The sequence below is a fragment of the Amblyomma maculatum genome, chromosome 1 (genome assembly GCF_055883805.1).
Source record: "Amblyomma maculatum isolate TAMU_Amacu chromosome 1, ASM5588380v1, whole genome shotgun sequence".
In the NCBI taxonomy this organism is placed as follows: domain Eukaryota; kingdom Metazoa; phylum Arthropoda; class Arachnida; order Ixodida; family Ixodidae; genus Amblyomma; species Amblyomma maculatum.
Window position 1 is genome coordinate 126,737,494 of NC_139344.1, and position 16,784 is coordinate 126,754,277.

At 47.6% G+C, this 16,784-nt stretch overlaps 1 protein-coding gene across 2 annotated transcripts in view; it reads right to left on the reverse strand.

The window, feature by feature from the left end:
• Positions 1-16,354, reverse strand: part of Zasp52 (Z band alternatively spliced PDZ-motif protein 52) — a 94,375-nt gene extending 78,021 nt beyond the window's left edge. Inside the window, exon 1 of one of the 2 annotated variants that reach the window (XM_084588955.1) lies at positions 15,662-16,354. In XM_084588955.1, the coding sequence (XP_084445081.1) occupies positions 15,662-15,769 (108 nt within the window). In that variant the 5' untranslated portion in view covers positions 15,770-16,354. The remainder of the gene's footprint in view (positions 1-15,661) is intronic. The other variant, XM_084588954.1, reaches the window with a different exon arrangement.
• Between the last annotated feature and the right edge of the window lie 430 nt (positions 16,355-16,784).

Consider the following 16,784-nt stretch of genomic DNA (forward strand, 5'->3'; position numbering starts at 1 on the left):
TTCTTTCCTCACCATGGAACGCACGCGCGGCTCAGAGGAGTGATTCACATTCCAGTAGCAAAAGCGGCGCGTCTTTCTGCCGGTGAGAGATTGTTTCCTCGTGGCGAGTTGTTGTCGCTCGTGCAGAGACCATTACCCGAGCGCGGCAGACGTCAGCTGAAACCGTTCGCGCTGCACGCACTGCACACAGTGCCGACGACGGCGCGTTTCCGCCTGGGCCCGCGCTGTCTCATTTCCTACGGACGCCGCGGCCGTCGCCTTGTATCTCCCCGGCGGTCGGCAACGGCGTGCCGGATGGCAACGCGAGGGATGCCGCTTTTTATTTTTATTTTTTTAATTTTTGAAATCTTGCTTCTTTATCGGACCCGTCACTGACTGCTTCAGTACTTCTCTTTTTTTTTTTTCTTTTTTTTTTCTTTTTTTTTTTTTTTGCCGGAGAAGACACCGGAGCTCCGAACCTGCAGATACGTTTGTCGATCTCTTAGAAGAAACAAAACGGAACTATCATAATCGTTCAAGCCAGCGGGATATCAAATGTGAGGTATCGACGCAAAGCTCGCGCAGTGTAGCGAAAATCCTGCTTAGCGAAGAAGCCGACCAATGTTCCTGCCATTTTTTTTTTCTTTTTTATCCCTGTTCTCAGTTACATCGTCTTCTACAACTTCGTGACTGCTGAGATACCGCTGGCCCTTCTTTAGCTTGCTTGACAGCAAATCAGTTGAATATCTTAAGCACTTTGCACAGCTCATGACGGTTACTCGAGCAGGGCTTCGCCTGTTGCTGCTGGAATATATGTGCTTACTTTAGACGACTAATTCTGGCTATAGGCAAAATCTACCCTCTCCTTCCCTCCAGTTAGCGACGGCGCGCTCTCATCTGTAACGAACCTTCTGATAATTGAAGATTGTCTCTATATTTCTGCGGTCGCATTTCTTTAAATTGATAAAATAGATCCAATACCCGGATGTCTATGTCCGCGTCTTCGCACGTCATGCGTTCGCTCGCGCAGAGTCAAAGCCTGATTAATTGATTTTCTAGGAAACGATTGCAATCGCTATTTTTAGACAGTTCTACATGCGTGCAAAGAAGTCAATCTGTGCAGATATCGAGCTTGGAAATTTTGTAAACAACGGTCCTTCGACTTCATTAAAACTCATAACGTCCGCCTTGCTTTGCTGTAAAGGCAAAGATGAGCTAGCCGGAAATGGTTTTGCCTGGAATGACCTGAAGCGCGTTCTTTCTTTTCATTATTTTTTTTCACACTGCGTCGCGGTGCAAAGGTAACTGAAGCAGGTTGTCGAAGCTCGGCACAAAAGTAAATTAAGGTAACGAGAGACAGTAGAGTGAAAGTGCATAGAAAACGCAGGTGCCACAAAGATCAGATCGAAAGTGCCTCACGACAAGGCAAGTGTTCTCGAAACACTGACTGTATAGATTATCAAGGGCAGCTGCTAGGACGAATACAGAGGAGTCGCTAGTGAAACGAGTATTAAATAAGTCGAAATCTAAGTGTTTACGAATGTCTTTAGGGTATTGAAGCTTAGGGTATTGAACAAAAGGCAAATCAGGCTTATGGCGTGCACAAAGGCATTGCGAGCATATAATACCCGTCGGACGCTATATTACACCCCGCACTTATTTGTCATGCGGATAGAAACACACCAGCGTCAACCTCAGTCCATACGAGCCTGAACTAAAGCCGGGGCAACTTCGTACCAAGAGGCGAGGTTGAATACATTTGGTGTGAGCCAGTATTCTAAATTCTTGAATAGCAAATTGAATATCGTACTATTCGATTCATCGAACGAATCAGGTAGCGTGAATTCGAAATTATTGGAAACGTTTTTTTAGAACGGCTTTCGCATAGTTTTGGAATATGTCCGGACAGGACATGCCGTACCTTCTTTTTTTTTTTAATTAAAAACAAGGCGTACTCCGACGCCACTCATGCCTACTAATGAAAAAATTCCCTCCGCTTGCCACCTTACAACCCACGGGTCTAGGTATTATGCTCATTGAAAACTACGGCGGATGGCGTCATTGAATCATCTCTATGCGTGCATCCTTTCCTCGTCAAAATTCGTTTCTATTAATTCTCTCTTTTTGTTTTTCAAATTTTATGCAAGAGTGTCATCGACGCTAGTTTTCTGGTTGACGCTCAGCAGATCTGTAGGGAAAAACGTTGTCCTACGTCGAAAGCTGGACTGAATGTCAACGCAATAATTCCTACAACCAGCCCCATTATCTTATCAAGCGAAGAAAAAGCACAGAAACGTTTTTGCATTGCGAGTTCATCGAAATGCGGCCGCGTTGACCGCGATTCGTACCAGCAAACTTGTGATCAGGAGCCAAAGGTCTCTCTCTCTCTCACACACACACACACACACACACACACACACACACACACACACACACACACACACACACACACACACACACACACACACACATATATATATATATATATATATATATATATATATATATATATATATATATATATATATATATATATATATATATATATATATATATATATATATATATATATATATATATATATATATATATATATATATATATATGTGTGCGTATAGGCATCGAGACACCGACACAGCTCCGGGCCCTGAATTTCGGTTCTGTACACGTTTTCTCAGAGTTCGACTACTGAGCCGGAGGAGTCGGCTTCAATCTCTCGGCCACGGCGGCCACGTTTCGATGGACGCGAAATGCAAATGGGGCCCGATTGATGTACGATGCTAGCGTGCGTTAGAGAATCACTGGCGGTCTAAATAAATCCACTACGCACACACCATATACGTCGGCCCTCATAGCCAATGTGTCGCCCTGGGAAGTTAAATCCAACGATTTACTCAATTGCCACGGCCGTGGGCGGTGGAATTTGCTCAGCAATGCGGCCAAGTGCGCTGTCAGTCTAGAACGTTCACGGAACGTCACAAATGGCTATACCAAGGGCGCGGCTTGATTCTCAAGGTCGTCTTGCCTTAGTCGCAGGGTTATTTGGCTGGGTATATGGCAGAAACAAATATTCAAATGGCCGGACATTTTTGCGGGGAATGAGCTGGCAGTATTGAGCAAATTTTCTGGGCGTTGCGATTCTATTTTTCACTATTTGTCGTAATTCTTAGAGCGGGCTTCCAGTGAATCTCCTCTGCCTACGAGCAGTCTTGGACAGTGCTTCCTACAGAAAACATTCCTTGCGTATAGGATGGTATGCCGAACGCACACACGCACACACACTTACGCACGCAAACACGCACGTATGCATGCTTGTGTTCATGTTGGCCCACTTCCTCAGTGGACACCCATTTGACAAACGATAGTAACAATCGTTTCAAACCGCAAGCTCACTCTTTTACCAGCCGTAGATTAAGCGCTCCGTGATACTCCTATCAATATATCGCCTAATTAACCTTTAAGTTTTAATTACAGATTTAAGCGCCACCTTTTAGGCAAAACACCGACATTATCAAGCGGAAGTATAGGTCTGTCGCACTGCCTGCGCTAATAACGTATATTTTTCACCCGTTTTGCGAAACGAGGACGTGCTTTGTGGTATCTCTCGTCAATCGTTCAGCTCCGACGGCGTAATTACGGAACTAATCACGCGAAACGTGCCGCGGAGTCCTTTCCCGGCACGGGTCTTAGTGAAGAATGTACCGGTCAGCCTCCGTTGTATGGTCTGGCCTGTTCTTGTTTTATTTTAATTTTTTTTTCGTCTGTCTTTCTGGGTATTTTTCTTTCAGCTGACTAGCGGCGAACCAGCAATTAGCTGTGGCCAATTTAGATATGGTATCGCGTAGACGTTATTAGCACGTCCTTTTTTTTTTTTTTTTCTTAACTGCAGAAGTCGTGGCAGTCCATACTTGTCTACGTTATTATTGATGCTGCGCTTACGAAATATATGTGCAAGCCCATATCCAGGTTTTCAGCGGATAGCCCAGGTCTACGGAAGGACCGCGTTTTTTTCTTCTTTTTGTTCTCTCGGAGCACGAATATATCGCTCGAATTCGACATTCAAAGACTGACATTTCCGCTGATATTAAAACGCTTGAGACGATTCCATCCGCACTTACTCTGCGACTGAGTTTGGTATACAAAACTCACCTATACTTTTCAGTTTGTTCCCCTTTCAAATGTGTAGGTGACAAAGCAAAACACCTCTGATGCATGTGTTCGGAGATCTGTACGCATTTTTTAATTCTTACACTCGGTATCTTGACTCGAGGCTGAACGTGGTACCCCTATGCTGGACAGCGCTGCTTCTTCACTATAGATAGGAGCTTCGAGCCCTGAATAACGTTTGGAGCAGAGATTTCTACAGTTGTTTCTTCTCAAGCAGAAATTAAAACACAGCGAAGCCAAACAAATTTGACAAGCAGGCATTCACTAAACCAAACCCACTGCGCGTTTGGCACGCGCTCATTCCAGGTCAGTATCTTCACTGTATGCTCCCCGGATGGAAAGATAAAGTGCACTACGGGCGTCTCCCCGTAGTCTTAGAAATTCCCAGACGACGCCTGGTCCTCTCGAAAGCTGCCCTCGCAGCTGCGTACAAGGCGAGGGGGCCCTCTTATATTTAGGGGCGCCCGGAATAGTCTATCGGTTCCTCTCGAAGCCACGCTCTCGCAGAGTCCGCGAGGCCTTGCGAACGACTCAGCGTTCTTTTTCCTTTCTTTTTTCCCCTCGCGGATCGATTTTTCTCTTCGAACTGCGCAGTTTGATACGGTGTCAACTCAAGGCTGCTTACGCTCAGACGGGGCATGCGTGTCAACGGGGCCGATTAACATGCAGCCAAAAATTAAACAAGCAAGGAAAATATCGTTAGAAAGTAAAAGAGAGGGGGTCGCCTTGCGCGGCGCTGAACAGCCCTTTCGTCGCGGAAAGCAAAGCAGGAGTCTTGTTAATCAATCATAGCTTCGTGTATAAACGGCATCTGTAAACAAGGGTATACGCACCGTTGTCAGCACCTTAATCCAAAGATGCGGTAAAAACTAAAGTGGAGAGGGTTTTTAAAACTATCAGGAGCTTCTATTAAGTTTAGGTTAAACCTACCGGCTCTCCTTCCGACTGATTCTGTTCGCGAGGCTTCACGGCAAGGTTGGATATCACGAATCGTGGACCATTCCAAAAATTGCATCTCCCTGAGCACTTCAAATGCTTCCCACGGTTTTCTGGGGAGTCACTGATGCCGAGGCGTGGGGAAGAGCACACGAAATTCAAACAAACAAATAAACAAGCAAAAACATTGTATGATTAATGTGCGCGAACTACGGGTAGCATACTGGAGACGCGTTGGTGACTGCATTTCTGTTATCCTAAAAACGAGGTACTATTTTCATAGGCACAACGTCATGCAAACGTTCCTCTTTGCCCTGTATAATAGCGAAAAAAAAGACTGCAGCATATCCATTTTTTTTTCTGTCAGGCTTCCAGGCCTATAGCGCTCTGGGTTGCGCAACGAAGCCGCCACCGACATCGCCGCGCGCGCCCGTGCCTAGCACGCGTAATCGTGTGAAACAAAAGCGCCTATTGGCGCCGCGGGCTTCATTAATGTGGCCGCTCTCTACATAGCGGGCGCATCGCAATGCGCGCCGCACAGCCTAATTAGCAATAATTGCCGCGACCCTGAAAGTTTTCTCATGTTACGCATTACAGCGGTTCGTGCGCGCCCATACTGGGCAGTGCGCGCGGTTCTCGCGGATGGACACCCCCCGAACCCCCGCTGCGCGCAGCTTCTCAGGCAGACGGGCACGGAGTCACGCTGGTTATAGGATACACAACGCAATCCCCGCTGGCATTTGCGATGGAAACTAATACGCCGGAGAGGAAACGACGCATTTGCAGTCACGCTCGCTGCAAAGGCAAAGTATGTGCGCGGAGGTCGAGAAAAAGTAGCGACTAAGCACGTTGCAAAAGGGAGAGAGCACTTTAATATGCATCTCAGGTCCAAGTGTTTCGCTATCTAAGAAGTATTTTCGCAGACAGCAAGCATACTGCTTGCAAAACGGCATCGTGACAGACGCAGCGACGCAAAGCTGGACAACTTCCACCACTAATTCGCATTGCCTTTCACTTCACCGCGTACAAGAGCTAAACGTCCGGTTGGAAACTGTTCGGTTCGTTCCTTTCAAGACAGCACCTCGGGGATCCGAACGCAAAAGAAGCTCCCGGCCTTCTTCTCGAACCTTGCACGGAGATAACCGCACATCAAGGCGTCTCCTGTGGGAGCCGTTCACCGGCCATTTGGAGGAGTCCGTCGGCAGATTAGGCCTCATTACGCGCGTGCATGAGCTAAGCCTCGTGCGAAGTAGCGACCTCGAACGGTCGGAGCCTCCGCTTGGGGGACGTGGCGGCGCGGGCCCATAAGATTAGTGACTACAGGCGAAACATACATAGCTGGTGTACTAATACGAAGGCCGCCTAGGCTTATCGCGAGGTAGCTGACACTAGCGTATTCAAAATAACGCCACAATTTGTTGTGTAATGAAATGAGTGAAAGACTGCTCAGAGGTTTTCAGTCATAGTTTATAGCAAACGGTTTCTTTTTTGTTCATTTTTTTTACTGCTGTTTCCTTCTTTGCTCACGCGTTTCGTGCATGTTCCGTTGATAACCTGTTGAAATAAAATCTCCAGAAGCGGTTGTCTCATGTGCCCCGTACGGATTTAACATTTGCTGTTTCATCAGGATGCCTTTCAAACTGCGCACTTGAGAAACTTGCTCCCCGTGCCTTTCATTTAGTCTCATTTTGTTTTCTGTTTTTTCACATTCTTATATCCTCTCATCCTCTGTCTAGCACGGAAACAAATATTCTGGCTTATTGAGGAATCGCTGACAATCCAGCCCACATTTTGGTCCAAACTATAGTAGTCGACGCTAACATACAGCTTGCTGGCTGCTGGGGGCGCATGCTTTGTCACATGCGGCGCAAAGAAGAGGGCCTGCGGTTTTATTTTGCGTTTGCGTGTCTGTGTGTGTTCTGGTGCCGAGCCGACAGAGACAGAGGAGAAGGCCGCGTTGAAGGGTCGCGCCACTCGGTGGAGGCCCGCCCGAAAATAAACAGCGACGACGCGTCCCGCGTCCGCTCCGTGTTTTGCGACGTGCCCTTTTGCACTGGCGCAGCTGCTGCGCCAGCTTGGGAGCGGACCCCTGTTGGGGAATGCGCGAAGATCCGCGATGGCGCACTTGTATCTCCGGACGCGGCATGAGCTAGTACAGCTCTGACAGTCCGGCCTTTTCCGGTTCACGCAATTTTTGCGCGGATGCCAGTCGACCGCGGCGAAAGCGGAATCGGCCCTGGCTCTTGATTAGCTGCGCTGAATTTTCCTTGACCAGAAACCGACGCGCGTTGGAAGAAAATGATAATTGCTTCCAACGCTTTTTTCGACGACAGGTGCGAAAGCTAATCGAAAACGCGGCTCAGCTTATTGAACACGCATATGCGCTATAACACGCAGTGCTCGCCGGATGAATCCTATAGGAAGCGAGTGGAACGCGCGTCGTGCCGCCAACTCAATTGAAATGCCGAAGAAAAACCTCAAATCTAATGGCGTTCGTCGGTCATCTTTCATCGTATGGGCGCGTGAGTTTCGCAATGTTTCCAGAATGGTTTCGTCTACGCTACGTTCCGAAAAAAATAAAAGGAAAGGCTACAGGACGGCTGTAGATGTAAGGGCGCGGATTTAAACTTATTTCCGGCTCCTCGTTTCCCCATGCGAGGCTTAGTCTGCATGCAAATTAAGTGCGAAGCCTTCGCTGGCAGGCAGTGATGATGACTCCGCGGTGATGTTGCAACCGCTTGCAACGTAAAACCCAGCACTAAGATTGTTTTCCACGTCATGCACATGGTAGCTTTAATGTGACTGGCTCGCGGATAGGTTATCTTTGCTCATTTACTTCCCTGCACCGAACTTTATTGCGTTCCGGCGTCGTCTTTTTTCTTTTTTTTATCATTGTTTTTATTGCGAAACGTTTTCCTCTAAGTATTTTGCGAACGTTGCACCATGCCTGTCATGCGTGGTCTTTTTTTTTTTTTTTTTTCTTTCGGTACACAGACGCGTACGGTGAAGAGCAGGCTCCCTTTTCCGCGCATCTTGAAACCGGTTTCAATGAAGCTCCACTCGGAGGGATTGAGTGAAAGCGACGGTTTTAAGCTAGCGCACTATTTATTTTCCTCCGCCTTTGTGACTCACTGCGCCGATGGAATTTCCTATTGGCGCACTGCTTCTGTTTACCTCCGGTAGAGCAAAAGGACGACTTGGCGACACAAGATGCTGCGTCACCGGTGGTGTTCAACCTTCGGCACCAAAAGTTCTAAGCCGGCCTGAAGGCGCCAGGACTGCTTTGCCGTCAGCACGAACGACAAAATAGCATTAGAGAGTTTTAGTACTGCGTACGTAAGCACACGCAGAACCCTTGCGTACGTAGGCGGCCTGCGTGCTGCTTACTGCGCATGCGTCATACGCATCACGATTGTTGCGTACTGCGTATACGTTGCTCGCGTACGCAGAAATCCCTACCTCTGCGTGCGTTCGCTGAACCGTCTGCGTGTTGTTCTCGCGTATGCGTATGAGAAAGCTCGACAGACACGTTTGGCTATATGGCCGCGCATGATAAGCAGCAAACACGCATCGCGTGTTCGTTTCTTTTTCATTGCAAGCGATTTGACGCTTCGCAAGAAGTAAAATCTTCTATTTCATTTGTTGCTCCGCAGTAGAGGGCGCGGATTGCTTTATGCGACGCACAAATTGTTTTCTATGAATGCGCTGCGCGAACGCTCGAACTTCTAGCTGGTGTACTTCGTCGCCAGGATCTCTAAAACTTGAAGCAGTAAGTACCAAGTTTCCCGTGGGCTTTACACCTATAGACAAACGCCGTATTAACAAACAAATGGAGCGCTCGCGACCCCGCCGCTGACTGGGGGTGAAATATATAGGCTTACCACCTATGCGAATATGTGGAAGCGAAAGATTTCAAAGCCATTTTATGTCTTCACGGGGGCACCTATGATTTTGTTTTTGGTATAGAGCAACTACAAACATCCTAGAACAGACTGTGAAAATATGAAATGCCATTTCATAGGCGGAGTATCTATATAACGCTGCGTGACTTATAGGGGTACGAGCTGGCCCTTAGAAAACATGTAAACACAACTTACCGCAGTATCTTTCTTGTTTAGCACAGTACCAATGGAGGCTGCTTATCATTAAATGTTGGCGAGTATACTTTGAATAAATGTATGACAAAGTATGCTGAGTCATTCCGCGGGTAATCTATTTATAAACGCCGCTAAAATATGTGTTGTGAAGCCGTACCGCATACACGCTCGCTATGCGCTGGGTGCTTCTCCCAATCGCGGAAGCTTCTCGTATACAGCTGCCGTATGTACTAAATTTTCTTGATACCTTTCATTCAAAGTAAGCAGCCCATAGACAAAACTACATTAAAAAGGCATTTTTAAACTTCGGAAGGGAACGGTCCATTGTAGAAGACGGCGGCGCAGCCGACGCTATATTCGATCGCAGACGACGTCGGCGACCGCGAACGACATTCGTGTGGGCAGACGGACTGTTGGTCGTCTGCTGTTGTGCACGGCTCGTTTTTCGTGCCGAGCGATGACTGCTTTTAGCTTAAAAGCTTGTATCATTTGAGCGGCCACCTTTCGGAAGAGCAGACAGCTAAATTTCATGCGTATGTAGGTTTTTACAACGCAGATTCATCGAGGCGCGGTAAATATTGTTTGGCCCCAAAAAAGCCGTAGCATATTTTGTCATACTTTTTCTTCAAAACATTCGCTAACTTTAAACTATCTGCCGTGTTCATTGGGGCTGGCCTAAACCGGAAAATTATTTTGGTAAGTTTTCTTTGCCTATGGGCCACGGTGTCGACTTTTACGGCATACGTTTCGTGGCATTTTAAATATACTCCGCCTCTCTAATGAGACTTCGTATAGTTTCGCAGTGTATTCTCCGAGGTTCATAGTTACTTTGCACTGAATAATGACATCATAGGCGCACTGTTAACTCGGAAAACTGCTTTGGCGTGACATTGTTTCTATCGGAAAAACGGTTTGCTTCTTGGGATTTAAATTTGCACGGGGTTGTATTGTTAATTTTCGTTTTCTACTACGTTTGCTGGGGGGTAGTGCTCCGATTCGGTTAAAGTTATTAATTATATCCTCTGTAACAACGACGGACCAAATCAGCACCTTTGCGGCATGGGTTCCATCTCTCGCCTGTCGGAAAAACAAAAAAGCCAGAGTTCCTGCGCTGCAAAATTCAGTTTTTGAATGGCTGCGAAATGGCACTGCACAGGCCACCGCGCTTGCCGCGTTAGCTTTCAGACCCCTGCGTACGTATACGCTTCCGCCCTACTAAAAGTCTTTCTGTGGCATGTACGCGACCGTGGCGTAGCGTTCCGCAAAGTACGTGGGCTGTGCGTACGTAGCGCTCACTACGCAGTACTAAAACTCTCTATTGTCGGGCAAACGTAATCCTGCGTCCGTGTTTGTCTTCGCCCCTCCTCGGCGCGGCTCAGTGGTGGGAGTCCTTGAATGGTGATCGTGAGGACGCGATTTCGATCCTGGTCACGTTTTGATGCACGCGGAATGCAAGGAACCCGTGTGTGATGCCAGGACACAATAATGAACCTTAAGAGGCCGAAGTTAATCTCACTCCCTCCGCTACAGCATCCCTCATAGCATGTTATTCTGGGGAATCAAACCCATTTCAATGCACCGTGTTTGATTTTACTTTCTACACAGCCCCACCGGGATGGTGTGTGGTAGGGTGCTCGATTACTGTGCCCAAGGATGTGGGATCGAATCCCGGCCTCGGCGGCTGCGTTTCGTTGGAGGCGAAACGGAGTGGCGTCCGTGTGCTGTGCGATGTCAGTGCACGTTAAAGAACCCCAGGTGGTCGAAATTTATGGAGCCCTCCTCTACGGCGTCTCTCATAGCCTGAGTCGCCTTGGCACGTAAAACACCACAAAGTAAACCAAACCTAACTTTTTACACTTCTAAGAATAAACCCGGGAAACGTAAAGGCCGAAGTACGCGCAATCAGAAAAAAGAAATTAGAGGTACTTGTTTGCACATGAGCATGCACTTTTGGGGCACAACGTTATTATAGAGGAAGCGAATGACCACAGTATCTATATGTCTCGCCTTCGTCGAATTGGTCGATTTTTCGAAGGTGCTTTACCGGGATAAACGATGTGGATGGCAGCCAGAATTCACAGTTAGATCATAATGGTGGATTCCAATGGGTGCTCCGTGACCCAAAATGCGTGCTTCCATAATTTGGATTCATATACAGAGTTTTATAGGCTGAAACAAATTTTGTGCTCCTTCACAAAATTCGGGGCCTTCGTACCTTGTAGAAAGTATAAGAACCCTGCATTCTGCACCGTGCATGCACGATTTTCCAGAAAGGGAAAGTGGACGGTCACGCCCACCGGCCTTCCTCTTCCTTTTCTCTTCTACTGAATTCCGGGAGCGGCCCTCTCACTTCCACCACACCACAGGCTTACGGACCTGTCTGTGACGGAGCGCCACGTGTCACCATGAACCAGAGATTTGATGCTAAATTACTTGTGTCGATCATTTTGGCACACAAAAATAGCAGAAAGGAGCGTCAATCCGGAAGTGAATTATTTAGTGCTCAAACAATTGTGGAGCAGGGAGCGATTGTTAGAAAAAAAGCAATTCAAGCTAATGTTTTACTCACTGACGCAAGGTTTATATTGGATTTGCTTAATGCCGAGTAAACAGTGCTTCATGAAGATGAAAGCGCCAAAATGCGTAAAAAAAAAAAAAAAAAAAAAAAAAGTCGATGCCATACATGTGGGCGATATTGTTATCTTTCATTTGTGAATCTAATGAGTCTGACAGCGCTCGGAGTACGTAATTTGGTACATTCCCTTCATATATTCTTGTTCTCAGCTATTTTTCATTTTCTCGGTTGTTTGCCACCGAAAGCATTGCTAAAGGATTGCTCGTGCATAATGCGTGCTGACGTAAACTTGATTTCAGACATGGCGAGTGCCAGCGATGCGCAATTGCGAATTCCCTGGCTCAAGCACCTTCTGGCCCCTGTTCGCTGCTTTCCGTAGTCCAGTGCATTTACGCATGATATAACTGGCAGCAAAATTGGTCGAAAATGTATGACGCATTTCAAGGTCAAGAAAGGACTAAGCTCAGGAGGCAGAAAATGGTTGGTTTGGTTTGAGGGCTTTAAAGTCTGAAAGCTACTCAAGCTGTGAGGGACGCCGCAGGGCAGATTTTTCGGATGGATTCTATCTCCTGGATGCCTTTAACAACCACCGACATCAGGCGTACACGGGCCGCTTGGAATTTCGCCTCCATCGAAACGCAGCTCATGTAGTACTGATTCATTATTAATATAAACAGCGCGAACACGAAGACAAAGGACAAGATACACGAATGCCACAGTACAAGCGCTGACTCACAACTAAGCCTTTACTCCAAGGCCCAGAAAAAACAAACATGAAGAAAACGAAACGGTCGCGTGAAACAACCCCTGGGTTCACCTACTGCATAAAATAAATTACTTTAAAAAATCACTTAATAATGATTATTATTAATATTATTAATAATGAATAAGTACCAATTCGCCCAACCAAGTATCTTGTAGTACTGCTCTCTGGGAAAGAATATATATATAGGGATAGACTGGATGGACTGCAATGGCGCTACGTTTGAAAAATAGCAGCAATATCCGCACAAGTGTGGCGATTTATGATAAATATGAGTTTCCTTTTATTTACCCATCAAAATATTTTGACTCAAATGCTTTGTACAATTAGCTATGCAAATTTTCGTGTTACAAGTTAATAAAAAATAATATTTGGGGACTGGACGAGACAATGCTCGATGAGGACAATTTATATGTCAATGTAATTCGAACCAATCTGACGGGGCATGCAGCCATTTGCCGAAAAGGAAAGTTTATAAGCCAAGCCAAAGGCCGTAAATCGACAGCCCACCACTCCCGGCGCCGTTCCGTTGCGCGCTACCTTCCCTCAAAGTCACGGCGTGCAAAAGCTCCCTCAGCTTCTGGTCGACCGTAGGCAGTTCACGTGTTGGCGATTGCTTCCATCAAGTGAATGCGGGGCGTCCAGATACAGAGTGTCGAAACTGGGCCAAAGGGCTCACAAACCTTTCCGAGCACTCTAATCGGAGTCTTTATCAGTCTCTGGGGCTCGGGCTTCGCGCACTTATCTTTATCGAAGCACAAAATGCCATTCTGAGAAGAAACGTCCTGGCCTCATCGAACCTGCTTCGACAAAATCTTTCAGCCACATCTCTTTACGCATCCTTATGTGTCCATATCTCGATGCCTAATTGTTCCCTAGCGCATTGTGTTCTTATCATATCGAAGTAGCACCCCATAACACTGCGCGTCAATCCGCTCTCCTACCCGCGCGTATCATGCGAGCTTGGCCCACATTACTTTCCGTGGCATTTTTTTTTTTTTTTTTTTTACACATCGCTAACAGCGGTCTCAGGGGCATGGGCGTGGCAATTGTATTCTGTTTCTGGCAGAAATAACGCACAGCTGATGCACTTGGTGCTTGAACAGTGTCTAGGCTACTCGAGGCCTCGCGTGTGGCAAGTGATGTTAAACAGTAGCGAAAAGTAAAAGCACCACCTTGCGTTAAAGGACGACGTGCTTCGGGACTTTGTTCTCCTCTCTTAAGGGTTCACCTTGCAACCTTTATCCGGTCGCCCTGGGTCACCGTGGACTCGAAGATTCCGAACTAAATCTGAACTTTCGTAATTTAAAGCGATGAATGAAGCATGTAAGCTAAAGAGTGTAAGCCAGAGGACAAGCAGCGAGCAAATATGAAATTGCCTTGATTATTGTGACGTCACTTTCACGCATCGCCGAGTGTAGCTCGGCTTGCTTTATGGAAGCTATTGGTGTCCCGCAAGAGGCATGGTCAAGACACGCCATCTGTTTGAAGTTTCTCTAGCGCACGACCAGTGACTGGTAGATTAACAATAGTAACTAATGTGCGAAGTATTTTCGGGAACCTATGAAAAATTACCCAGCCATATGCATTTATGGCGCGTGTGATGTGCAGCACCGTACATTTCTCGCAGATTGAAGCGCAGGGAGACTGCGTATTTGTGTAGCGTTTTCATGGCGGAAGATTGCAGTATTCAATGGCCGTAAATCACTCGCAAGGCGGCATGGAAGGCTTCCCTTGGCGATAGGCCAGGACAAGTGGACGAGAAATATTTTCATGGTGCCGCCTTGTTGCTTGCGACCTTCCGGTAAAAGCATATATTTAGGCTGAGTTACCTTTAAAAGTACCGGAGGAATATTATCTTTCTTTTTGGCGCGTCCATGTATATGATTAGAACGGTGGCAGCTTACCGCGGGCTAATTTTAAATCGGCAAATCAGGAGATTCTTCACAGGACACGCCCATAAGACCGTTTCTAGAGATGTTGATGGCTGAAGTGGGAATAGGAGATACAGGAGAACCGAATATGATGGTTTAATGAAGAAGGTTAAAGAAAACCCTGCCAATAAAACACGCATATATATATATATATATATATATATATATATATATATATATATATATATATATATATATATATATATATATATATATATATATATATATATATATATATACAGGTCTGTCTTCGCTTCCGCCACTTGTTTCTTGTCTTTATCTGCCGAAGTGCCCTCGCTCGTAATAAGGATTCCATTGGGACCGTCCATTCGCGTCAACGTGATCTGCAAATTTCTATAAGCAGTAATATCGCTTACAGACTGCCTGTCAAATTGAAGCCACTCTTTTCGCGCTAGCAACGGGAAGTGACTAAAATGGAAGCGTCCTCGTCTACGGTGGTACAAAAATTAAAAAAAAGATGGATTCTTTGGAGAAGCATTCATTCAGGCTACATAGCAGTACGTCCACGACACAAACTGCGTGGTTGTATTCGAGAAATCGAAGTCAAAACATGTTTGAGAGTAGATGATGTGTAGATTGATATCTATCTGCGCTTCAAGCACGATAACGGATTCTTATCAGCTAGCGCCGTTATTCAACAAGCCAAACTGGTACAATAACAGCAGATACGAACGCGTCCCATATTTTCCTCTTTCAACGATATCAGTTTGGTTGGAGCAACCAGAGAACGCGAGTGAGCAAAAACGGGCTCAGTAGTGGTGCTCCTTACATGTGTTCCCATAAACCTTCGAGTGGTCTAAACGAAACCCGTCAGTTGCCGCAAACGAAGCTCAAATGTCAGACGCGTCATTTGAGATCGTGTTGCGATACGCCCGATGACCATTGAACACTAAAAAGCTATCTCGCAACCCCGTTTTCATTCCGTCGCATTGCAATCTGCAGAGCGTGCAGAGGACACTTGCGTCCTCTGAGAAACTGCACAAGGGCATTCCGAATTTAGCGCCCGCTGTCCGAGCCAAGCGGTCGGTCCGCCATGCATGGCGGGAAAGACGAACGCTAGGCTCGGCCGCGGGGATGCCTCCCGGCTCCTGGTTGGTTTGGGCCAATGGCTAACGGCCTCGGTTTCTCGTCGGTCAGCCGGGAGGCAGTCCCCTCCGAATGACGTTCACTGGAGCAAAGTCCCACTTACCCGTTGTATGGAGAGCGGGTATCCAAAGTCTTTGCCGCCGGCCAGCCGGAAGCCCCACGAGGTGCCATCTCCACGCTGGAGCTTCACCGTTATCACCGAGTCGACCATGACGATCAAGTCTTTTTCTTTTCTCTTTCCTTGGCCTTCTTCAGCAGTGCGCCTCTGCGCTCTCAGTTGTCAGTCGATTATTCTCGCCGGAGATTCCTGATGCTGGGTCGCCTCCGCTTGTTTCGATGTCTGGTCGCCGACTCCGCACTTCTCGGTCTTGACGCGCGTTTACTGTATTCCTTGTTTGTTTTCTCCGCACCGCGCACCGTTTCGTTCGATCGCCGCGCCTCTTCGCCGCCGAAGCAGAGAAAAAAGAAGTTAATCTCGGAACTGGGGAGTGGTTGCAAAGGGTTGTCGCCGCGCTCGCAACTCGAACGACATCAAATCGATTACTCTCCGGGAAGCTTAAAAAGTTTCCGCCGCTGTTTCTTTTTTGCACCGCTGGTGCGTGCGGGTGCGCGCTACTGCTGTCGCTCCTCCCGGAGGGGGACTTGCTTCTCGGGGGCGTCGGAGGAGAGAGCGCGGCCGCTTGCGGACTGGATTCAATCCCTCGCCGCGCTAAGCTGAACAGGGCGGCTCGCCGGCCGGACGGTCGGTGCGCGCGAGGCGCGAGGGGCGACGGCGTCCCGTGTGCAAAAGGCACTGACGTCAAGCTTTTCTGCGCGCCTTGTCGCCGCTTAAGAGAGCGCCGCTGCGAGGGGGGCAACGCGAACTGCGCGCACGGCTGCCCCGCGCTCTCATAAACGCACAAGCGGCGGGGCCAGCCCCCGCGAAGGGCCGGGCGCACCACACGTAGACGGCCCGCGCCCGGAGAGGAAAACCACGGGCACCAGGCCGCGGTGCGCACGCCACCACCCCCGCCACGTACACGCGCGGGGCCCGCCGGTGGGGAAAGAAAAACAGAGCACTCAGGGAACGCAACGATGTGACGTCGTTAAAGGCTAGCGCTTTTTCTGTAAACCGAATCACAGTCCTTTGTACTGGTCGCTGTGCACGATGCTAAACTTCCTTAGCATAGAGCTTCCGCCATACGAATATTCGCTATTAGAGTCAACTGGCCTCTACGATCAGCAGT